Source organism: Dreissena polymorpha, chromosome 13, assembly GCF_020536995.1.
Source record: "Dreissena polymorpha isolate Duluth1 chromosome 13, UMN_Dpol_1.0, whole genome shotgun sequence".
NCBI lineage: Eukaryota > Metazoa > Mollusca > Bivalvia > Myida > Dreissenidae > Dreissena > Dreissena polymorpha.
In genome coordinates this window covers 68,160,969-68,188,015 of record NC_068367.1, presented here as the reverse complement: position 1 = coordinate 68,188,015, position 27,047 = coordinate 68,160,969, and the positions used below count along the sequence as shown (strand labels likewise).

Here is a 27,047-nt window from a genome sequence, read left to right as displayed (position 1 = left end):
TTTGGTTTTCGGCCTTTCTGGACCTAAACCACCCGGGAAATGTGACATTTCAGACAATAGTTACTGCATAACATTCAGTGTTGTTCAGAGACAACTTTGAGTTACGAAAAGACCGTATCATGCCTCGTGAAATAATAACCCTCCAGTTAGGGCAATGTGGAAATCAAAGTAAGATGGCGATGCGCGCATTTGTTTCTTAGTCGTTCACTTGTGCGAGCTAACATGACAACATGAATGATTAACTAAATTTGTTTCTAATAAGTATTTTCATGTGAATTTTCCAAAAATGTTGAGTTAGATTACAACCCAATTATGATGCGGTTTGTTTACCGTATTGAATTTAATATTGTTCATTAAATCCATGTGTACTGTTTAAAATGTTGTAATTGAGTTCTTAAACTTTCTTTTGACCCAGATTTCGGATAGTGTTATCCGGACACTAGTATTACCAAAATCATTTCATCTATGTGTGTCATTAGTCTAGGTCATTGTCAGTGTTTTTACTGGTAATTATATGTCAGTGGACCTTATGTGAAACTACACTTTTCCTTTGGAATACATGCTGACCAATTTTCCTAAACTTTTTTATTAAGGGACTAGAGGCCTTTTTCAGGCCAATTTTGGAAAAAATAGACCAGTTCACACGTGACATGACTTGCATCTGCATGTTTACATGCTGGCTAATGTGGTAGGCGGAAGAGAGTCACAATCTCGTTTTGATCAGTTTTAGACTTAACTAACAACATAGTGTCATAAACCACACTGGACGGCAGATGAAAGTCTGGTCATTAAACACAATTGATGATACCACCATGTCTTCTCTCTGGTAGAATTTCTCAGTAATATTTTTTTTGAGTATTTTTTCGCCAGATCTAAACTGTTGCTTAAATAAGATATGTTACATATTGTTAAAATTTAAAGTCATCAGGGATTTCAATAGATTTTAAAAACCAGGAGTCAATGACCCCTGGACGGAAATTTTGAGGAGTCAAATTGAAAAATGCTGGAGTCAATTTCGAAGCGCGTTTATTGTGTTTTTGTCTGTATTATTCATGTTTTTTTGATAAACATATGCTCTAAGAGTAACACAATATCTTAAAAAGTTATACTGCTTTATTAAATAACAATACCATGATACATAACACAACATTTTTTAATGGTACACAAAGATAATGACAAAACATAAATAATTTGTACGAACAATATCCACATTAAGTTTTTCATTTCACAACTTTTATTATTTCTATCACTATACTATGTTTATTTGTAAAAACAAAAAATGCTCATTAAAATCTAATTCATCATTACACATTTAAGTCTTTTAACACATTTAATTAATTAAAGATATATGGTAGCACCTTTTCATCACATATTAATCGTCATTATATTATCATCATCCCTATGATAGCTTTTGTAACAAAACACAATATAAATGCATGGAACATCTAGTATATCTATTACTGTTTATCCGAATACTATACATGTCCGAAATATGTACACATAAGAATGCCTTACCTGTAGTAGTTTAAATTTAATAATCCAAATTTTCATTCTGGTTTTTCTGGTTTAACAAACCTTATCAAATGTTTGTTACATCCAGTTAATGCTTTCTCCATTATTGAATCACCATTACTTGTAATTTGGATTGCCAGCTTTGAATTAAATGCGGGTTATTATTTAATTTACAATACGTCAGCGATTCACAATGTCGAAAGTCATGAAGTAGAAATTTAATTCTACTCGAATAATTTATATATAATCGAAGTAATGTGTTTTCTCAATGTTTATGTGTAGTATTTGACTTGTTAGTATAAAAAAATTAACTGGTATTCCAGTTTATATAAGATATATAGGTGTTACTCGTAATTATCGGTAGATTAACAAACTGACAAAACTCGCTGGACTGAATCTACGTAATTAATAGACCTTTGATCAATTTTGTTTGTTTCTTTATTTTTGCCGACTTTCTTTAACCTTGCCGTCTGCTAAGTCTGCAAAAAACACTGCAATTAACGGTTGGTCAATCAGTTATCACATAATCACGGCTGCTAATTACCCAGTTAGTGCGCACGCACTATTTAGACGGTGACATGTGTATTGGAAGAGATGAGATAAGATAAACAACGCCCGGGGTATTCTCTCGATTATAGACCGAGTTTCAAATTCTGATACATTAATTTCAATGAGAAGCACAGCGGGATTTATTACCATGGAACTCGATATGTTAACTGACTGCATGACGCACGGGTCTAATTTTCGATGCGTCAAAATGACCCACAGCAGAAAAAAGGGTTGCGTCAAAATCGAGTCATTTTTAATTTGCTTGCGTCAAAACGCAGGATTCTGCGTCTATTGAAATCCCTGGTCATGTTTCCAATATAGAGTATCAGAAACTGCACATTGTAAAGATACTAGCAGGTTTTATAATTGAAAAAATATTTAATAATTTAATAGTAACGTATCATTTTACATATTAAGCGGGTATTGGTTAATTAAGACAACATAAGTCGGTATGAAGATGAAATGTTTCTGCGGTGAACAAACAGCGTCATAAAAACAAGAAATTTTTGTTGACAACAGCGGCGATAAATAATATTTATCAGGCTGCAAAATTAACCCATCGCCTGATCGCCAATCTATGAAATCTCGGCTCTGGCGATAGAAAAATTGAATATAGATTGCCTGAATTGCGATGAAAAAAAAATACGAGAAATTAAACCAATCATTAATCAATTTACGCATTTCAAGTGTAAATTCTTACAGTGACACTGCTTGGTTATTTCCCTTAGTTTTCTATAATAAGGGCCCTCAATTTGCACTTTTTACAGCCGAATATCAGCGGCTTCCCCAATGAAAAAAGTAATTTAAAAATACTCTTTAAATGATACAAATTCAATCACTATTAATGAAAAAGTCATGGAAAATTTCTTATTAAGCTTAAATTATAGATAATATATTACAAAAATATATGTAGATCATGAAATGAATAGTTTTGTTTGAGAAAATCACCAAAATGATGTTCATTCCTAGTTTGATGTCTTATTCCCAATTCACATAATACAGTGTTATTAGATAGTATTAATAAAAACCAAACAAACGGTCACACACAGGCATCGGCTACCACGTCATCAAATGACAATTCAATGGAAATTGATTATGAACAATGTCTGTGTAAAATCATGAAACAGACTGTCACACACATACATCGGCGACGGCGCCATCAGAGTCATTTTCTTATCCAACAGTTCATATTTAAAAAAAACATTGGCTGACTAAAAAAACAAGTAAAGAGATGAAAGAAGAAATTGTACCTTTTCAATGATTATTTAAGCACTTATAATGGTAACTTGCCATAAATAAAGGACCATGTATTTGTGTAAAATAGGAGAGAAATACTGCTAGAACAACAGAAGTTTCACCTCTTTATTATACATGTGTATTGACATTCACTTTATAATACATCATTACAGTATAATCTAATATGAGTGTCAAATATCCAAAATTATTTTTAAAAAGCAATGAATATAGTGCAAACATGTACAAAAAAATGAAGAAATGAGAGACTAAGTAAAAAAACATAAAAGGTTATCGGCACAAAAATTCCCCCTCATGAGGGATGTGGGTGGCTTCCCCTGGCAGAGGGCCCTGATAATTAGTGATCTCCTTTAGATGTTATAGAGAGTGTAAAGTCCGGCTCGTGTATTTAAAATATCGTAATAATTTTGGTAAACTGAACTTGCATTCTGCGCCGATAAATGTAATAATAGTGCGAGGGTTTTTATAAATAAAGTAAAATGGTTGAATGTGTGATATTGATACATGTACATGTAGCTTTGAAATTACGAAATAACCGTTACAGTCAGTGTGTATCATTAATATGATTAATATCAATACTCGTGAACAACGGCTTTGTTTTTTTACTGGTAAAAACTTGCTGCCAAGAGTTACACTTTTATTGTTCTGCTAAGGTCAACAGGAAAACTTCGAAAATAATGAAAATAACATTGCAAAATATTGTAAAGAACTCTCAGAGTCAGATGTGATGGAATAAAAGTTTGAAACCTGGAATACTGATTTGTTTACAATCTATCCCCCAATTGCAATCTATATATAATGTTTCTGTCGTCCTTTCATGATAATGTCACTTAAATTAATTCAATTTTTTTTTTGCTATGAAGAATTTCCTCTGGCTATGACATTTTCAAAGTTTCATAGCCACATTGGCTATGAAGACAAAAAGGTTAGTTTTGCAGACTGATATTTAAATTATGAAAACATATATACATGTATATGTATGATATTTGTCACTCATATTCACTAGATGTATTTGTCACTCATATTCACTAGTTAGGAGTTTTCATTATACATGAATACACAGTTCAATTTGCATCATTTGAAGATGTCTTTAAAAAACCATCATGCACTTTGCTTTTAATAGGGCTTTGTTGTATGTTTGTTTTAAATGCACCCCTACACTTTCTATCAATCATATTTGTTTAACACACTAGTAAAAAAACATAGTAATAGACAAACATCAAATGTATATGTAAATTATGTTTATGTTCTATATGTCATACAGCAGTTTATTTTTTAGACCGTTAGGAATTATAGTTTTTAATTTGTGTATCCAATATGTTTCTTTACATAAACGGTCTATATTGTTTTGAACAACATCAATAGGTACAAAGGAGAAATCTGATAAAGTGCAATCATTGTCAGTGGATCCAAAATGTGAAGCAACATGTGAAATAGGATTTATTGAACAATTTCTGATATCAAATCTATGGCTATTCATTCTGCGGGAAACATTCTGATTAGTTTGTCCAACGTATTGTTTATTGCAAATTTTACATGTAATAAGATATATAACATTGCGCGAAGTACAATCAACATCATAGCGTAAATCATAAGATAAATCAGTAACACTACTATTGAAACTTGAACATACAGTGTTTTTTTTCACCTATAGGGGAATGGTGGCGGGGCCCGTTCAAAGGGGAAAAACCTGTCGTTTTTCAGGAAAAGGGGAAAATTAAAAATTTACTCTTTTATATGTAACGATATTTATTATATGAATACACATGTATTCATGAATGTAATATTCACAGCTCAGTGTCTTTGTCCTATTTCTTAAATATATACCAATGATTTTTTCAAAATTAGTTTCAGACAGTTCAGCCTTCATGCACAGTCTTAGTTTTCCTTGCCATTTTGAGTCTAATTGGGATTTTTAAATCATTAAAATGGAAAATGTGAGCATTTTTAACCAGGTTTTCCGAAGGAAAAAACTGGTTATTAGATTGGCGAATGCGGGCGGGCTGGCTGGCTGGCTGGCTGGCTGGCTGGCGGGCGGGCTGGCTGGCCGGCGGGCGGAACAAGCTTGTCCGGGCCATAACTATGTCGTTCATTGTCAGATTTTAAAATCATTTGGCACATTTGTTCACCATCATTGGACGGTGTGTCGCGCGAAATAATTACGTCGATATCTCCAAGGTCAAGGTCACACTTTGAGTTCAAAGGTCAAAAATGGCCATAAATGAGCTTGTCCTGGCCATAACTATGTCATTCATTGTGAGATTTTAAAATCATTTGGCACATTTGTTCACCATCATGGGACGGTGTGTCACACGAAAGAATCACGTCAATATCTCCAATGTCAAGGTCGCCATGACTAAAAATAGATTTTTTTAAAACAAACTTACAAAGGGGGTTTATTTTGTTTGTTCATTTCAAAAGTTCAGTTTGAGTTTTCTCCCTTTATCAGATTTTTTTTTCACAATGAAAACCTGGTTTTGTGACAATTTTGTCCCTTGTTTATCAATAAAATGGACCAAATTGGAATGTTTTTATCAACAAAATATTGACACAATATACCTATTTACATCAGGCCTTTCCCTGGCCATTTTGGGAAAAAAATGCAACTCATGTTAAATTAACTGATTTGGGAAAAACTAACTTAATATAACTCTTTATAATTATTCAAAATCATATTAAGTATAGTTATATACGTAATTAGTTGTTTATGAAATAAATTTGAGATATATCAGGGCTCAACATTAACCGAAAAACCAACTTGCCCTACCGGGCCAGTACTTCCAAAATCTACTTGCACTGAACATAAAGCAACTTGCCCAAACATGGAATATCACATCAACTGTAAACCTTATATTGTTTGATAAACCAAAATGATACACGACAAAACATTTTTTTATTTTTGAACATTTAACAAAATGATTACAGCAATTAAAGTCTAAATTAAATACTCTTTGTTCTTTTTTGCACTTTTACGGGCGGACAACTAGATTATAAAATAACTTGCCCAGACCCAACTTTTACTTGCCAGGGGCAATAGGACAACCATAAACGTTGAGCCCTGTATATTTATCATAAGACAGTTATTTAAAAAAAATTAAAAAAATATTCTTTTTTACTTTTGGAGGTGATTTTTTCTACAGAATGGGGGAAAAATATATACTCTTTTTTTAGGGGAATGGGGCCGAATATCGGCCCCGAAATTGCCATAAAAAAACGTACACTGACATATGTTTATATTATTGCAATGTGTACATCTTGGTCAGTTACATTGTCCCGATAAATGAATATCAGTACTGTTATAAGACACTGAACATCTTACAAGGCTGTTACGTATATTCTTAGGTCTTTTATAGGCCAAAATAGGTTTAAATGAATGTAAAGACTTAACACTTTCCTTGTTTGATAATCTGAACAAATCCCAGTATTTGTGTAAAATTTTAGCAATATTAGGAAGTGATGTGTTAAAACATACAGTAAATGGTATTATTGAATCAGTATTTCTCTGAGTAACACATACCGTAAAGTTTTCGGACACTCTAAGTTTTTCGGACACCCTCTATTTTTGCCAAAATAATTATTTTTCGTGACTATATTTTCGGTCATACAGATTTTCGTCCATAATTATTGACTCCAAATTTTCGGACAGTATATTTTACAGCGCTAGTGTACTACATTTCTGCCCTGTTTTCGCTTATCTGGGACCCTTTGATCATGAAGTTTTACAATCGGATTAACATAAAAAACCTGGCATATGAATGCCCTGAGGGCAATGGACCATTACAATTGCGTTATTGGGTAGATTACCATGTATACCTGTAAAATAAACAATGGTTTCACCCAACAGAATTTGAAATTATATTGTATTCAGGAAGCAGTATGGTTGTTGTATATGATACCATTTCAGGTAAGAGATTGCAAATAAGTGAAGTTGTACTTTTATTTAAAGCAGGGAAAGGAGAGAACAACACAATAAACTTATTGCACATTTATAATTGGTTTTATTTCATTATGATAATAGACAAACTACCATAACATGTACGTCTCAAAATTTTCGGACACTCATTATTTCTGAATATTTTTGTATCAAATTTTCGGACACGAAAAAAATTAATTATTTTTAAGTGTCCGAACACTTAGAGTAATTACGGTAATGCACTTTCCTGTGTCATATTTTTCACTTGTTTTTTATAAATTATATTATTACTAATAGACTGTTGTATCATCACTGATCCATCTTTGTATTATGTATTATGTAATATTATGTACTATATATTATTCCGCCAAACGACGTTACGTTACGGGAAAAACAAATTTAATATACCTCTTTACAATAATTAAACTTACAAAATCATATAAATTATAGTTATATACTAAACACACTTTTTTGGAAACCTTCGATTTTAGTCAGTCTGTTGGGAAAAGCATATACTTTTGCGATCAGGAATGGGCCGAATATTTGCCCTAAATTTGACAAAAAACACGAGTTACTCGAAGCGAAACAATGTATTTTTGTGTCATACACTGTCATGCAAAAACAAGAGTCCCAGGTTCTCGATTGGTGGGTCCTTCTCTGCTTCTCTGCCCATCTGGAGTCATCAACATAAACAGTTTGAAAAACTATTGAAATTTTATTTTGGTTTCAACTTTGTAAATATTGACTGGAAATGAAAATACAAAGGCAATAAATTCCTTGGATTAAGAAATTATTACAAAATGTCACCAGACTTTCTAACTTTCCACCCTTTCTAGCAGCATTTTTCACCGTATATGATCTTTCCCTACCTGATAGTTACACACATTTTGTATTGCTTGCAGTTGGAATGGAGTTCTGGAAGCAGCTGTGTGCAGAACATGGCATCAGTCCAGGTACGACGTCTCGGAACAACATTAGGATACTTTATTTTATAATAAAATTAACAATTTTTTGTTGTTTAAGACTGATTCAATTGAATAGCTAATAATTCTTTAATAAAAAGTATTTGTCATTGACTACCGGTAAGTTTAACTGGCAAAATTTCATAAAATTCTATAGTTTATGTGGGCATAGGGCATGGGTCTTTCACATTTAAATGGGTGATTTTTTTACTGCAGACTGCGAAAGCAAATTTTGGATCACACTAAGGGACTTGACAAATGTGCATAAAACACCTTTTTCCAAGAGCAAAATTAACATCAGCAGCTTCACATGTACATGTATGCATCAGCAATAATGGAGTACAAACATGTTTCAGGGGGTATGTTGGAGGAGTTTGCTACAGAAGGGACAGACAGAAAAGATGTCTTCTTTTACCAGGTCTGTTGATAAATATGAGTTTACTTTTCTGAGATGAAAGAGAGAATTCTCTATAAATCACCTTGACAGATTGAAATTCTGGCATGTCATAGTACAACTGAATTGTTCCAGGGGTTTTTATCTGATTTTGGGGAAAGGGCCTGGCCTTTTTTGAGGGGAAAAAAATCGCGCGAAACGTTGAATTTTGAGGGAAAAAATTGTGCGAAAAGCTGGATCTTGGGGAAAATAAGCAAAGTCTAAAATAATCAATTTAACATATTTTACTGTTTTTAAAACAAATTCAAGGCAACAGATAATTTAATTATGCAAGATTTTTCTAGTTTCTACAGTGGATCAGGATAACTTATATATTTAAAGGAAAAAAAAAAAAATTTTTTTTTTTTTTTTTTTTTTTTTTAGGGGAAAATGAAATCTAGGGGAAATTTTACCAGCTGAGGGGGGGGAAAAATCCGAGGGGAAAGGGCCGATTTTCGGCGGGTCCCAAAGAAGGAAAAAAAAACCTGTGTTCGTACCTTAGTGAAAGTTGATACAGTGGCTACTTTTGCAAGCTTGTCATGAAGGTTTTCACAAAGATGGCAAACCTTAACTCTAAATTGAAAACAGATTGTTTATGCTTATGTTTGTTCAGATAAGTAAGTTTTGATCTGTTACATTGTTATTGTACACATGTATACACCTCCACACAGACTGCATGTATTTGGCTGCCTGATCACTGACAGGCTGAGGTTATAATTAGCAGAGTTGTAATTTTTAGCTCGGCTGTTTTTGGAGAAAACACAAGGTATTTCCCCTTCTCGAAAAAGTGCACTAAATGCGCATTTAATGCGCATTAAATGCACATTAAATGCGCATTTAATGCGCATGTTATTGGCACCGTATTTTTTGCTTAACAAGTGCATTATAATGTGTTAAAAAAAAACACTTTTTACTAGTGTGTTTATACATTTAAGTGTATTTTTTTTCCACGAAATAATACACCTAAGTGCGTTTATTATGATAATAAGTGCGCTTAAGTTTATTTTTAAGTGCATTTATACACTTGAGTGTATTTTAAGACATACAAATAATACACTTCATGGTCAAAGTAAATTATTTAAAGCGCATTAATACACTTGAGTGCATTTCCAGTCATTCAAATAATACACATTACAGAATTAAAAGCAAATTATTTAAGCGCATTAATACACTTGAGTGCATTTCCAGTCATACAAATAATACACTTCATTGAGTATTCAAAGTGAATTTTTGTAAGCGCATTAATACACTTGAGTGCATTTCCACTGATACAAATAATACACCTTACAAAATTGAAAGTGAATTTTTTTAGAAGCGCATTAATACACTTGAGTGCATTCCCGGTCATACAAATAATACACCTTACAATATTAAAAGTGAATTTTTAAGCGCATTAATACACTTGAGTGCATTTTCAATCATACAAATGATACACTTTTTGAAGTGTTGGAAGTGAATTTTTTAAGCGCATTATACGCTCAAGTGTACTGTTCATCACTTCAAATTAATATGCTTAAAAATTAACCAAATTTAAAAAAAATCCCAGCATTTTGAAGTCGGCATTCATTCTTTAAATGAAAGGTTAGTGTAAACACATTCATAAAAAACAAAAAGTACAATTCAATAGATAAATACACACTTTTATTAGAATGTTAAACCATAAAAAACAAAACAAATGTTACATATCTACATAAAAGAGAGGATTCAAACGGGCTATTGCCTATCTGGAATTAACAATTGAAAATATCAAGCTCATACCAGTGATTTTTCTCCCCTCTGATTATCGGTAACTGATTAACAGCCAAATACAGGTGGTTTCCACTTCAAACATATTAAAGATTTCCCCTCCTTAAGCTGAAATGTTTTCCCTATCATTTACTAGATTTTTATATATTACATTAATTCCAAATCCCTTTTTAATATGGACAAAAGCAGCACATTTAATTCAATCATATTCTGGATCCTAATATATGATAAATGAACAGTATTCATGAAATTTATATAAATCTATACCTTATTTTTAAGATCTTCCTTTTTTTGTTCATTATTGCGCTAAAACATGCCCTTCTGAAAGCCAGTACGTACAGGTTTTTTTGAATTTCCAAAGAAAATCACTGCATACATGCTGACAATATTTAGCAGCTTAGCCCCTGTCACTATATTTGTTGTTATACACTGTTCCTTACAAAGAATGCATTCATAAACAACCCTTTATAGAGCACTTCACCAGCTGATCAGATCAGAATACTACTGTCATGGTCTGCGAGGCGCTTTTCGTGCATGATCTCATTTGAGATCAGGTCCTGAAAGATATTTTATAATGTAAGTGTTAAGTATTGCTGTTATGGTAATCTTGTTCAACAGTTGCTATAAATATCATAAATTTAAATCAAAACAAGTTTGTTGGCTTGTTGTTTTTGTTTGTTTATTTTTGCAATTTTAATCTCGTGATCACATGTGACTTAACGCTTTTCATAAATAATTTAAAGAAATTACGTTTGATAGAAAATACTGTTAATAAATGTACTAATATATGTGGTCTCCTCTGGCTGTGTGGACTGGTCGGAAGTGTGACATCTTTGAATTGCAATAACCTTTATTATATAGTTTTACCTCTCAACAAATCCATCTTTTCTTGGTCAAGGACAAGCTACAGGGCACGGTTTCCCACTCCTGTTCCCCTCAAGTTGGCCTGGTATACATGTCCATACATCAGGTAGTCCCCTTTTTGCTCCCTTTTTTGGCAGGCGATGATGCACATTCTGTCCAATTGATCTTCCGATCAATGTAAATTTCACCTTGGGGTTTAACCTTCAAATATAAAATATTAAAGTTCTGATTAAATATGGGGGAAAGAAATCTGTTCATTAATGACAAGAAATAGGTATAAATAAATTTTTAAGATGACAATAACCATAAAATACAGCCATAATAATTCAAAGGGTGTTTTTTTCCTTAAAATTGCATTACATTTACTCATCCAGTTACATTTCCCAGTGACAATACATAAATATGATAATGATCATAATTAATTTAATTAAAAAGAGATGCAGAAATGAAAATACAAACCTGTTACAGCTGTTCTTCAGCATTCCAAAAAAACAAAAACGGCAGTTGTTGATCACTTTAACCACCCACTTTGAATCTTCATTGCAACAAACTTATTGTTGATTTACACATTGTAGTAAATACACATTGTTTTCATCACACAATAGTTCATGTGCTGAAAGAATTTCAAGACATTTGACACTAGAATTAATGTTGCTGAATTATACCTAAAAATTTAGCTCAATTTAAGTTGCTGAAACCAAATTGTTTACAAAAATAACTTCCTGTGCTCCAAATAACTTGCTGTGCTCCAACCAATCAAAAGTGGTTTGTTTTCAAATAGATGGTCCCAGAACCAATCAAAATTCTATAAACACCCCTTTGTTTTGGCTAGATGGAGCACTGATAGGGATTACTGTTTATGATGCTAATTGATCTCTTATCTGATCCTGATCTAATCTGATATTTATTGAATAATACACAGCACACTTAGCATATTATGTTTAATTGTGAATATTTCAATATAACATACTAAATGGTGTTAGGAAATAAATATAATATTATAAATATTATTTAAATTGTCTTTTAAAATGTATGTTAATAGTCAATGTGGTAGACATTAATTGAATTGGGGTTAAATATCAGTGTAAGAAAGTTCAAATACTTGTTTTTTATGTTGTGAAGATATAATTGATTCTGGCAAGCCCACATAATTTTTTTGACACTTTCAATATTTTTAATTATTTACCCACAGCCTGATTTAGTTGTACTTTTCCCTTTAAAAGCTGCTCTACTGATTCACATATTTTATGAGCAGACAAATTGTAATAATAAGACCATAAACATTATGTGAAGATAAAAAAGAATTCAGTACAATCCTCCTATTAAACACTATATCTCTGTCCTTTAACTTCAGTTATTTGCTATAGTGTTGCTCTTTTTTATGAAGATGCACTAAAACTACACTTGTACAGAAAGAATATTTTTTTTGCAAATCAGAAGATACACTAATATGCACAAAAAATGCACTTCATTGAAAAAATGCACTTATTGCATAAAAAGATGCACTTTGTCTACAGAAGATACACTTAAAGTACAGTAAAATACACTTAAAGATAATGAAAATACAGAAAAAATGCACTTTAGTGCACTTAATTATGAAAAAAATGCAAAAAAAATACACTTTTCGGTAAAAATGCAGAAAAAATACACTTTTTAAAGCGTATTTTGTTAAATAGTGTATTTTATTTTGAGAAGGGTCATAGCCAGCTCGCCGTCCGTGTCGTGCTAAAACCTTAACATTTTGCTAAAAAATCTAAGTGCTTCCTCCTACAACTTTGAAACTTCATATTTAGATGCACCTTGATGAGTTCTACACGCAACACCCATTTTGGGGTCACTAGGTCAAAGGTCAAGGTCACTGTGACCTCTAAAAATTGGACAAGCTTTCATTTATTGAAAACTGCACCCGCAGCCGAGTGTGGCACCCGTTATGCGGTGCTCTTGTTATACATAGTACCATTATCTTATACATTCCGTCTAGTGGAAACTGTTAACCTATAGCTGATAGACGTGATTTGATTGGTCCTTGACATAAAAGCAGGATTTGCGAGTGTTGCAAATTTTCATGTGCAGAATACCAAGAATGGAACTATGAAGTATCATGTTACATGAAATAAGAATTTCGGCAAAAACTCAAGTGTTGGGGCTTTTGAATATGTTTAACCCTTTCCCACTTAAAAGGAATGTGAAAATGGCTATGTGCAATTAGCATAAAACCAGAATGGCCTGCGAGTAACTCGAAGTCTTTTCAGGTTGTATGCTGTTTGCTGCTTATCAGTTTCTAAGGGTTGGAAATGAAGCCTTTAAAATTTGAATTTTGTAAGAAAGGTTTTTAATTAAATGTAACTTTCTAACGGACTGCAAGTGTGTCAAAATACATATCTAAGTGGTAAAGTGTTAAGTTATTAGTCAAATAAAATAAAAGGTCACTGTAGCAAAGTACACTGTCTGCCTAGTGATCAGGAGGAGCTGGGTTCAATGAAAAATCTGTATTTCTTTTGACCTTGCAGTCAAGGATAACCCGTGAAAGTGCAAGCACTTATCTCCAATGGGGTCCTTTGGTTTTGCTGAAAAGACAACAAGCAGAAGAAACAGTAATGGGATACATGGAATCCGGGTGCGATTTACCTAGCTCTTTGCGAATAGATCCCTTGGTTCTTTTACGTGCTCAGTGCATAGCACCGATACACGCGAGAATTACCTGGGTTTCATACCAGTACATCTCTAGTTGGGTGGGAAACACTTAGCATTTCTGAAATTTACAGTGCATCGGCCGTGAATTGTACCAGGAACCTCTGGAATGGTAGGCCAGAGTGTTACCACTCAAACACCGCACCACCCAAATCTGGAAGTGTTATCTGAAGATCGTTCTCAGAAGACACACTGTACTGGTTCTACCAGGAAGTTAAGTCCATAATGTCTCAGTTAGACTTATTATTTATATTCCAACAAGCTGAAATAAATAGATTAACAGCAGAATGCAAATGTTAATCTTTACACAGGCTGATGATGAGCACTACATCCCTCGTGCAGTGCTACTGGATCTGGAGCCGAGAGTGATCAACACAATCATGAACTCTGCCTACAGTAACCTGTACAACCCGGAGAACATCTACCTGTCCAAGCATGGGGGTGGGGCCGGTAATAACTGGGCCAGTGGGTATTCACAGGTTAGACTATGTTTGCTTGTACAACACAGACTTCAGGCTTGTTTATGTTGCATACATTGCTTTTTATGCCCCCAAAATAGGGCATATAGTGATCACACTGTCCGTCCGTCTGTCCGTCACACTTTGCGTTTAGGTTTCGAAAAATGCTCATAACTTCTATGTCGCTTCAGATGTAGCCTTCATGTTTTGTATGCATGTGTATATGGTCAAGGCTTTTCCATACGCAAACAAATTTTTACCCCTGTGACCTTGTCCTTGAACTTAGGGTTCGCATTTAGGTTTTCGAAATCTGCGTTTAGGTTTTGAAAAATGCTCATAACTTTTATCAAAGCGTTTTTCGGGGACTTATGTCATCCTATGGAGACAGCTCTTGTTTTCATTGTGTCTTCTAAGAAAATATGATAGTTATCAAATATATCACAAGTGGAACAGATCACATAACAATTGGCTGTTGCAACTATTGCTTCAGTCTGCGCTAAAGACTGCTGATGTTACGGGGCCAATAAGGGACTTGACGGATGTCCTTTTTCACTTATGATGATTGCACCTATCTTAAAAAAGATCCTATGCTTGTCTGTACAGCGTTTGTTTCTATACTTTCAGGCAGAAAAGCTATATGAGGAGATCTTTGACATTATTGACAGGGAGGCCGATGGCAGTGATAGCTTAGAGGTAAACATGAGCCACGGTCTGGGAAAACTGGGCATAATGCATGTGCAGAAAGTGTCGGCTCAGATTAGCCTGTGTAGTCTGTACAGGCTCATCAGGGACCACACTTTCCAGCTAAACTCAATTGTTTTTATAAGAGATGTCCCTTTAAAAAAAATAAAAAAAAAAGGAAATTGTTGTCCCATGTAAGCCTATTCAGACTGCACAGGCCAATCTGGGCGGATTCTTAAATCACATGCATTACATTCAAAATAACCAGAAGACAGCTCACAAGGTAAGAAACAGACATTTTGACAACAATTGCCTGTTACTTCTTCTTTCAACATCTATAGATGACATATTTGATTTGTTGTTATAGAGAAAAAACACTGCCTAATACTATTATGCTGTATGAAAACTTCCAGCAACAAAAAGTGCCATACGAAGGTTAATTTCAATAGAAAAATTGTGAAAACATTAAAATCCAAACATTCTGCAACCTTTTAGAATCAAGATGTGCTTACATGGCATAGCTTAAGTGTTTACATGGCATAGCTTAAGTGTTTACATGGCACAGCTAAAGTGTTTACATGGCACAGCTTAAGTGTTTACATGGCACAGCTAAAGTGTTTACATGGCACAGCTCAAGTCTTTACATGCGGGACCCAGCAACATTTTCCAGAATTACTTATAAGAGGACTCTGACGCCAAGACATTTATAAGTTGAGTGCGGATAATTTAGGAAAAAAACTAATTGCTGTAATAACTGGATCCAAATATTGAAAACCTTCATTTTTGAGACATCAAGTCCCAAGGACTCTGTAAAATTTGGGGCAAATGCAAACAATTGTGTACGGTATTGGATATTAAAACTTCAGAAGATTTTCAGGGTTTTCTCTTGTGTCATACTATTGCAACAATTGAGACTCATATACATGGCTTACAAGTGTGTTTTTATATGGGCCAGGCTTAATGCATTTGTAAAAAGTGTTGTCCCAGAGTAACCGGTGTAGTATGCGCAGGATACTTTCAGATGTTCTCAATTTTTTAGCTCAGCTGTTTTCGGAGAATACTCAAAGTATTGTCATAGCCAGCTCGTCGTCCGCCATAGGCGTAGTGCTTAAACCTTAACATTGGCTCTAAAATCAAAGTGCTTTCACCTACAACTTTGAAACTTCATATGTAGATGCACTTTGATGAGTTCTACATGCCACACCCATTTTTGGGTCACTAGGTCAGAGGTCAAGGTCACTTTGACCTCTAATATAAAACTTTAACATAGGCTCTAAAATCAAAGTGCTTCCACCTACAACTTTGAAACTTTACAAGTAGATGCACCTTGATGAGTTCTACACGCCACACCCATTTTGGGGTCACTAGGTCAAAGGTCAAGGTCACTGTGACCTCTAAAAAAAAAAATTCTGACAAGCTTTCGCAGTCGAGCGTTGCACCCGTTATGCGGTGCTCTTGTTTTGTTTCCATTAAGTCTCTTCTTATCTAAAATTCAATGAAAATGGAAAGGTTGTCCTTGATTAGCCTGTACAGCACCTACAGCAAATGTTCCAAGTCCTGTTTTCACAGAGCAAGACTCATACGTTTTTACTGTCATTTTCAGGGCTTTGTGCTGTGTCACTCCATAGCTGGAGGTACAGGGTCAGGTATGGGCTCCTACATTCTGGAGAGACTCAATGACAGGTAAATATCACATTTTAAGTGCATAAGCCTTGTTCTACGAAAACTGGGCTTAATTCATATGCTTAAAAGTGTCATCCCAGATTAGCTTTTGCCTTCCCATATGTTCATCAGGGACAACACTTAGCACCTTAACTTGATTTTTGCTAAGAAAAGACTTTTTAAACGATAAATACCTGTGCAGACTGCACCTGCTGATCTGGGACAACACCTTATGCACATGCATAAAGCCCAGGTCTTCTAGAACAGGGTTCACATAAACATCACAACTATCTGAATTCCCATTTACACATTGCCAAACACTTTAATACACAATTAAACGTTGCTTAACGAAGGCACTGAAAAACAACAACAACAAATTTAACAATGGAAGAGTTTGAGCTTCAGTCTGAGAAAAATGGGCTTAATGCTTGTAAAGTGTTATCCCTGATAAACTTTGCAGTCTGCACAAGCTTGTCAAGGAAGACACTTTCCGCGTGTATGGTAATTTGAGTTTAATGGAGGTCTCTTCTTAGGGAGAATCCTGTTAAGGCTGACAGTTTATGTCCCTTATTAGCCTGTGCTTGAGTGTCAAGACTAATCTGAGACAACCCTTTACACACATGCATTAAGCCCAGTTTTCCTAGAACAGGGCTTTTATGAATTTCACCATTATCTTTATGGAATTTCAAACTAACTTGAAAAGTTTCACCTTTAAAAAGACTTTCCCACTCTGAAGCAAAGTGAAAATGGCTATTTGCAATCAGCATAAAACCAGAACAGCCTGCAATTATCTTGCAGTCTGTTCAGGTTTTATGCTGTTTGCTGCTCATCAGTATCTAATGGTTGGAAATGAAGCCTTTACAACTTGAATTAAGTAAGAGAGGTATTTAATAAAATTTAACTTTCTATGGGACTACAAATGTGTCAAAATATGTATCTAAGTGAAAAAGACTAAATACACATGCTGCACTAAGCCCAGTTCTCCCAAGACCAAGGCCAATGTATAGTTCTCATTTTTCAGATTTCCTAAGAAGCTCATCCAGACCTACTCAGTGTTTCCCAACCTCGATGAGATGTCAGACGTTGTGGTTCAGCCCTACAACTCCATTCTCACTCTGAAGCGGCTCACTCAGAATGCGGATTGTGTCGTAGTGCTGGACAACACCGCTCTCAACAGGATTGCGGCCGATCGGCTCCATATTGATGCCCCTTCGTTTGAACAAATCAACCAACTGGTATGGTTCTTTATTCAACTGCTTAATGATTTTTTAGAAGGAAACTTTGGGTGTCAAATAAACTGGTGCTTACCTGCCTACCAGTCTTAATGCTGCTACTACATTTACATAGAGGACTCATTTTTTTGGCCTTTCACGTCTCTCTAAGCCTCTCCATGTAAACCTTTCTTAAACTTGAAAGCGGTTCTTGCATTGGTCATTCAATGCCTACTAGGATGGTGGGAACATGATGGTGAAAAGTATCGTAAATTGTGATTGTTAACCAGGTTTTCCGAAGGAAAAAACTGGTTATTAGATTGGCGAATGCGGGCGGGCGGGCTGGCTGGCTGGCGGGCTGGCTGGCTGGCTGGCGGGCTGGCGGAATAAGCTTGTCCGGGCCATAACTATGTCGTTCATTGTCAGATTTTAAAATCATTTGGCACATTTGTTCACCATCATTGGACGGTGTGTCGCGCGAAATAATTACGTCGATATCTCCAAGGTCAAGGTCACACTTTGAGTTCAAAGGTCAAAAATGGCCATAAATGAGCTTGTCCGAGCCATAACTATGTCGTTCATCGTCAGATTTTAAAATCATTTGGCACATTTGTTCACCATCATTGGACGGTGTGTCGCGCGAAATAATTACGTCGATATCTCCAAGGTCAAGGTCACACTTTGAGTTCAAAGGTCAAAAATGGCCATAAATGAGCTTGTCCTGGCCATAACTATGTCATTCATTGTGAGATTTTAAAATCATTTGGCACATTTGTTCACCATCATGGGACGGTGTGTCCCACGAAAGAATCACGTCAATATCTCCAATGTCAAGGTCGCCACGACTAAAAATAGATTTAAAAAAAAAAAAAAAACTTACAAAGGGGGTTAATTTTTTTTGGTCATTTCAAAAGTTCAGTTTGAGTTTTCTCCCTTTATCAGATTTTTTTTTCACAATGAAAACCTGGTTTTGTGACAATTTTGTCCCTTGTTAACATTTGAATTAAGTATCATGATAGCATATATTATGTGTTAAATAATTTATTACTTGTTATTTGAGAATATTTTAGTTATTTGTGAATGCAAATGTGTTGGAAATAAAAAAAAATATGAAAATTAATGCACTGAAACATAAAACTATTATTCTTCTCGTATGTTTCAGGTGTCCACAGTAATGTCCACATCGACTACCACACTGCGTTACCCAGGTTACATGAACAATGATCTTATAGGTCTGATTGCCTCCCTTATTCCTACACCCCGCCTTCACTTCCTGATGACTGGCTACACACCACTTACAACAGATGCGCAGGTAATGAATAAGTAGGAAATTAGTGCAAAAGTTTCTGTATCAGTGTATGTGTTTTGACTTCTATCAGGCTTTAAATTAGAATGTTTTAATGTAAATATGAATCAGGAAGCAGTCTCTATGTTGTTGTTTTTATAGAGAATTATGATGAGACCTTGATTTAAATCAAGAAGTATAAATGTGGAAGAACAATAAATGGTTGTTTTCAAAATTAAAAAAAGACGGTGGACATTTTATCTTTAGATCATCCTGAATAATAAGAGTCTATTTTGATTACAAACTTATGTTTGAGTTTTTGGACTGATTAAAAGTTTGTGTAATTAACCCTTTCCCACTCAGAAGCAAAGTGAAAATAGCTATGTGCAAACAGCATAAAACCTTAACAGCCTGAAAGTAACTTGCAGTCTGTTTAGATTTTATGCTGTTTGCTGCTCATCTTAACTAAGGGTTGGAAATGAAGGCTTTAAAACTTGAATTTTGTAAGAAAGGTATTTAATTGAATGTATTTTTCTGAAGGACTACAAGTGCCTCAAAATACGTATCTTAGTGGTAAAGGTTTAACACGCAAGCCCACTGTTGCAGGTTACGAGCGTACGTAAGACGACAGTGCTAGACGTGATGAGGCGTCTGTTGCAGCCCAAGAACATGATGGTGTCTACACCTGTTACACGGCATACAAACCACTGCTACATCTCCATCCTGAACATCATACAGGGCGAGGTAGACCCCACACAGGTATGGGATTGATTACCTTCTTATGGTTAATGTACTTGTGATTGATTACCTTCTCATGGCTAATATACTTGTAATTGATTACCTTCTCATGGCTAATATACTTGTGATTGATTACCTTCTCATGGCTAATATACTTGTGATTGGTTACCTTCTCATGGTTAATTACTTGTGATTGATTAGCTTCTCATGGCTAATATACTTGTGATTGGTTACCTTCTCATGGCTAATATACTTGTGATTGATTACCATCTCATGGCTAAAATACTTGTGATTGGTTACCTTCTCATGTAATATACTTGTGATTGGTTACCTTCTCATGGCTGATGTACTTGTGATTGGTTACCTTCTCATGGCTGATATATTAGATGTGATTGGTTACCTTCTCATGGCTGATATATTAGATGTGATTGGTTACCTTCTCATCACTGATATACTAGAGAAAGATGAAGGGTGAAATAGCAGGGTGTTGCCCCCCAGCTTGATCCTTGGATTTTTCAATATGAAAAGTGTGGACATCTTTTGCATTTAAATGAGTTGCACTAGGGGAAAACGGAGCTTAATACATGTGCATATAAACAGTGTAGTCCTCGATTAGCCTGTGAAGTCCGATTGAAAGCACCCCCAGCCTAGTTACCTAGTTGCTAGAATGTCTGAACAAAAAAGGTATTATTCAAAATATGTAAATTAAGAAAAGCATTTAAAAGAAAGTGGATTATTTACTAGCATATAGCCTGTGATAAGTGTCAAGCAACATAAAAGAAATAAAAGAAAACATCTGCCAACAAGACTAGAAACACCTGATTAAGGAGTGAACTATTTATCTCTGAAAGTTGTGGGCTCAACCAACTGGGCTTGCCACGGCCAAGGTTGCTCTTAGAATTGTAATTTATAATCACCTACACTTAATTCATGCTCGCTTGCTGTTTTTAACAATATTGAACATTAAAGTGCCTTATATAGCTACTGTTAATTTTCATACACCACCCCCTTTTGGCCAAAACATTATAAATTTGTATTCATTACTCTTAATTTTCGGACATACAGGTTGTTGTACATTACTCTAATTTGGACAGTCCATTTAACAATGCTATGTTATTGGGTAAATCAGTATTGGGTGTGGTATTTTACAAACATGTGCTATTATTTGTTGAAACAATTGACGCTGTACATATTGCATACGCATATCCAATGGGCGATGCAATATTTGTAGAGTGTCTTTAAATTTACGAAACACCTGTTTGGTATTGTTTGTCTCTAAATTTTCAGACACCTGTACTTTTTGTGTATCTCATTTTGAGACCACAATTTGTTTTTAAATGTAAGTGTTCAAAAACTAGGGATGCAAGAGGTTAACCGGTTAACCTACCAAAACGACCAGTTAACTGGTTACATTTTCGGGAAAAGGTTAACCTGGAAAAAATATATGATTATGTTTTTTTCAGTTAATATTTTGTACGATTTTACATTTTTCGCGTGACATACTGCCAACTTGCGCGGGCGACTAGTTAAAACAAAATGTCGCACCATCGACTGTTATAAATAACGTGTCAACAGTCAAAGTAATCAAGCAATTAATCAATACCTTTGTGATAACAAATAAGGGGTACGTTTTGATAACTGACACTACTGGTTTTTTGACTCGCTAAAATTTAACTTGCGAACTGCGGTGAGTGGGAGCTTACAGCAAGACGTAATTGACACGTTTATTGAACTCGCATTAAAAAACAGTTGAGACATTGGAGCCTTATTTTGATGTATTGTAAACCAATATCCAACACTGATTGCTAACGAAAAAATACAGTGCTTATTAGTAACAATTTTATCACGAATTGAAATCGTAGTTAAAATCTTGACGAGTTATTGTCGTTTTTCTTTATCAAAAATTAATATAAATATGATAATTTACATCCAATGATTCCACCATTACTGTCCGATGCAAGTTCTATTTAAGAAAGCAAATAAATAACTATTTAAATAATTAAACATCAATTTAAAATATTAAAAATTAATAAACCCGTTAAATTTAGTATTTGTGTAATTGCATAAAATGTGCGCGCTATGGTACGTCGACAAACATACGTAACTATCAGTTTTAAAATCATAATACTTAGTTACTTTGCTATTACATAAATGTACTGATTATATTAAATATTCAACTTACATTTCACTCAAAATTAATTTTATGTGTGTCCTTTATTTTACGCACATTTTTTTATTGTATAATGAAAATCAAATGATACTACTTTGGCTACAAACGCTAAAATGCAAGCAACAAAATATGCAATTAGCGAATAAGAATAGATGCGGATTCGTTGAACACACATGACCCACTTTACATCGAATTGATAGGGAAAAACATTTCTATATATTAAGCCAATTTGAGTTTCAAAAATTATAACAGAATGAACAAAGAAACACGCCATTTTTGTGAGCGATAAGGCGCGAAGGTAATATTAGCGGCCAGCCCAAAAATAAGTTAATAACACATGAAAATGAACATTGTGTAGTAATTTAATTTTTTACTCTTATGCATTTACGCAGGAAAACTCAATAAAATATATAGCATATGTTTACAAAATTATGAAAATATCTTTTATAATTCATTTTATTACGAAACTGGATTGTTATCAACGCAAGCGATTTCAAATTTGAAATTACTTTTGTTTCTACAGAGCGGTAAGACATATTTTACGTACTCTAAATGATTTTAACTACTTTAGGCGTTTTCCGGTTAATCATTTGTGTAACCTCTTGCATCCCTATCAAAAACTAATTGTGGTAATTCTGACAAAATACCACAGATCTTCACCTGCTATGGTACAATACTCACACAAGAATGCTTACCTCACATGAGCCTTGTTCTGGGAAAACTGGACTTAAGGCATGTGTGTTAACTGTTGTCCCAGATTAGCCTGTGCTCTCCCCATCACTTATCGTGGACGCCTCTTTCTGCCTAGACTGGATTTTTGTTTAGAAGATACTTCTTTCGTACAATAAATTCTGTACATGCAGAATGTGTCCTCCCTAATTAGCATGTACACTTAATTCAGGGTTCCCAGCCAACCTGGAAATCAGGGAAAACCTGGAAAAAGACTTTCACTTTTTCACGTCAGGGAACAGTCAGGGAATTTGGAAAAAGTTCCTTTAATCCGGGAAAAATCAGGGAATTATGTTTGGTCAGTCTTTCCCGACTTATGATAAGTTATATGTTATACTATGTGCACATTCTCTTAGTACTGTTATTCCTGTTACTGTTTAAAAATGTTGAATTATTTATCAATATGTTCCAATTATTGTTGCAAAAATGAAAATACATGAAAAGGCGGGGAAAGGATGGCTGTGAGGGGAGATGGAAGGACATTACTTTAAAATAACATAAATATAATACATGTTATTGTCTGCAACTGCTATTTATTTAGGGTGTCTAAAACAAGAAACAGGTCGAAATTATGATCCTGGAACTTTTATTATTCATCAGGGAAACATCATGAGAAAATCAGGGAATTTTGTTCAAACAAAAAGCTGGGAACCCTGTTAACGCGCATGAATTAAGCCCAGTTTTACCATTGCTACACATATACAACAGGTTCACAAGAGCCTTCAGCGTATTCGTGAGAGGAAGCTGGCCCAGTTTATACCCTGGGGTCCGGCCAGTATCCAGGTGGCTCTATCCAGGAAGTCCCCGTACATCCCGTCCGCTCACAGGGTGTCTGGCCTCATGCTTGCCAACCACACCAGTATCTCGACCGTGAGTGATTGTTTAACGTGCACTTATAAAAAGTGGAATACTATTGTTAATAAGCATATTGATAATGTTTCATTGTTTATTAGGCTTCCAAAAAAGCACATGATGTAAAATATAAAGCCAAAAGAATCACTGACAGTCATCGGGATTGTAATGGAACCGTTGCGTAAGATTGTAACGTGATCATTGAGTAGGATTGTAATGGGATCATTGATTGGGATTGTTATTGGATAATTAAGTGGGATTGAAAAGTTGTATTGGGATCATTGAGTAGGATTGTATATGAGGTCATTGAGTGGTATTGTAATTGGATCATTGAGTGAAAATGTAACTGGATCATTGAGTGAGATTGTAATGGGATCATAAGCTGGGACTGTATTGGGATCATTGAGTGAAATAGTAAATGGATTATTGAGTGGGATTGTAATGAGACCATTGAGTGGGATTGTAATGGGACAATGAGTGGGATTGTAATTGGATTATAATGGGATCATTAAGAAAATTTGTTATAGAATCAGTGAGTGGGATTGTAGTGGGATCATTGAGTGGGATTGTAGTGATTATTGAGAGGTATTTTGTTGGATTATTGAGTGGAATTGTCATAGGAGTAATAGGAGTACTGAGTAATATTATAATGTGATTGTTTGGAATAAGTTAAGCTCTGGGCAGTCTGGCTAGTGGCTTTGCCCAGTGCTTCCTTTGAGTCTGATCAATTGTTTATCCTTAACTGTAATGTCTTGTAACATTGCAGCTGTTTGGTCGGACACTGAGCCAGTATGACAAGCTCAGGAAACGCGAGGCATTCATGGAACAATTCAAGAAGGAGAACATTTTTAAAGACAATCTAGACGAGTTTGATGACTCCCGCGAATCTCTACAACAGCTGGTGGATGAATACACTGCTGCTACAAAGCCAGATTATTTGTCTTGGGGATCACAACAGGTATCCTAGAGTAACCTGACTTTGGCGATATCTAAATTTTACACTGTTGTAGTTCACAAAATTATGTTGTGATTTAATAAGAAACATTTAAAAACTGTTTTTATAAATTTTACACAATATTTTAGTCAACATATTTAACAAGAGGGCCTGCAAGGCCCAAAGTCGCTTACCTGAGATACAAAGGAAGTGAACTGTTCTGTGCAACCCAAGATATTATTAGAACAAATGTTTTGACCAAGTTTCATTATAAGTGAAATACATGTATAAATGTACATGTAATTTGGTTTTACTATAGCCTGTAAGCCATATATAAGGTTAACTTCCCTGTCCACTGGCAGCCATGTTTTTCAACAGACTGGAACTATTTTAGAACTCATCCAAGACATCATTAAAACAAATAACCTGGTGTCATGATGATCCAACAATAAATGTGGCCTCTAGAGTGTTAACAAGGTTTTACTATAGACATATATAAAGAAAAAATGGCCCGCCCCGTTGCAGCCATTTTGTTCAACAGACCAGGACCATTTTCAAACTCGTCCAAGATATCATTAGAAGAAATGTTCTAACCAAGTTTCATGAAGATAAGACTAAACATGCGACTTAGAGTGTTAACAAGTTTTTACTGAAGCCAATAAGGAAAAATGCCCCGCCCCCTGGCGGCAATGGTTTTCAACCAACTGGAACCATTTTCGAACTTGTCAAATTTATCATTTGGACAAATCTTTTGACCAAGTTTCATGAAGATCTCACAATAAATGTGGACTCTATAGTGTTAACAAGGTTTTACTATTGCCATATAAGGACAAATGCCCCGCCCCTTGGCGGCCATGTTTTTCAACCAAATGGAAATATTTTCCCACTCGTCCAAGATATAATTGGGACAAATCAATTGACCAAGTTTCATGATGATCGGACAATAAATGTGGCCTCTAGAGTGTTAACAAACTTTTATAATTGCCATAAAAGGAAAAATGCCCAGCCCCCTAGCGGCCATGTTTTTCAACCAACCGGAAACATTTTCAAACTAGTCCAAGATATCAATGGTACAAATCTTCTGACCAAATTTCATGAAGATCGGACAAAAAATGTTTCCTCTAGAGTGTTACCATTTCATTAATCATTAATAAGAGGTTGTGTTTGATCATATTGATTATGCATTAAACCTGTTTTTGCCTGAGCCAGGCTCATTTGCATATTACCTTTCCAGGCTGGTGCAGGGGAACATATATAGAATGTCAGTGTGTGGGATGTGATGGGAGAACTGGATCTGATGGGAGACGGTCACTTGGAGGCTGGGTAGTCATCTGCCAGGGACACCACGTGAAGAAAGAACTGGTGAAGTGAAGTTTCAGGATCATATGCAGTTTATTTAACTTACTTTACTTTAGAATTGCCATCCACAAATAGAGATGGATGCAATTGAAAATCCTGACAAAAAATCCTGATTTTTGTCATTTCAAAGTCCTTTATGTTCATTGAATATGTGTCATTTTAATAAACAAATTGGCTTTTATTTTATGGATAGTGGTTTTAAAGATCTGTTACTAGTGCATAACATTCACTGTTTTGTTGACAAATATCAATAAATTCATGTACTCATGAGAAAATTGTTTTGTATATAGCCTTTTGTTGTATGAAGTTATTTGTATTTTTCATCATTTAACTTGCATGTTACATGGTGAGCTGAGAAGGACATAAAACATTTGGAAACAAAGCTCAACCATCAGTTACACTTGAAAACAAACAGTAAAACCTTTGCGTCCATGTGAAGTTTGTTTAGCATACCATATTCCAGTACAATGTGTATCCTGATATAAGACACAAATCTTCACAATAATGTTAGTGCACTGACATGCTGATGGAAGTTAAAGTAGACGTTTCTTGTAAAGGTTTGCTTTAAGTAGTATAATGTGCAGCTCACCAAATGTGGGCAGATTTAATCTGCACCATGAAATTACTTATCATTTTGTATGTGATTTCTATTCATTTTGTGCTAGTTAAAATACATAATTTATGTGTACATTACGAAGAAAATAAAATGTAATTGAAGAGTTAATTTTGTTCTTTGATGTTTATTCACCATGCATACAATGAATATCATTGTTCGGCGTTAAGTATCACACATGCAATGTGACCTTGTTCATCTCTTTTTGTTTGTGCAGGGCTATCATTGTTAGGCGTTCAGTATCACACATACTATGTGACCTTGTTTGTCTCATGTTTTTGTGTATAGGGCTATAATGAAGTTTTTCCATTACATAAATGAGATACTTGGGAACTCTTCATCATCATTAATAACACGCTTTAAATTTATAAAATTGGCATACTGTTCATTCCTGTTTCAGAAGATAAACTATAGCATAACAGTGAGGTACC

The 27,047-nt window shown here is 34.7% G+C and overlaps 1 protein-coding gene across 1 annotated transcript; it reads left to right on the top strand.

Moving 5' to 3' along the window:
- On the top strand, positions 1-26,727 carry LOC127854841 (tubulin gamma-1 chain). Its single transcript, XM_052389906.1, has 12 exons — positions 1-168; positions 8,131-8,181; positions 8,547-8,608; positions 14,236-14,403; positions 15,007-15,075; positions 16,667-16,746; positions 17,747-17,960; positions 19,099-19,248; positions 19,828-19,980; positions 23,567-23,728; positions 24,477-24,668; positions 25,879-26,727. Exons 1-12 carry the CDS (start codon positions 120-122, stop codon positions 25,900-25,902), a joined length of 1,374 nt encoding a protein of 457 aa, XP_052245866.1. The 5' UTR covers positions 1-119; the 3' UTR covers positions 25,903-26,727.
- Positions 26,728-27,047: the final 320 nt, after the last annotated feature.

Bases quoted from the DNA above. Each gene is read 5' to 3' on its own strand.
- LOC127854841 (XM_052389906.1), top strand. From the start codon at position 120: ATGCCTCGTGAAATAATAACCCTCCAGTTAGGGCAATGTGGAAATCAA. The intron at 8,609-14,235 runs GTCTGTTGATAA...ATCTTTACACAG, and splicing joins AAGATGTCTTCTTTTACCAG to GCTGATGATGAGCACTACAT. The intron at 17,961-19,098 runs GTATGGTTCTTT...CGTATGTTTCAG, and splicing joins TTGAACAAATCAACCAACTG to GTGTCCACAGTAATGTCCAC.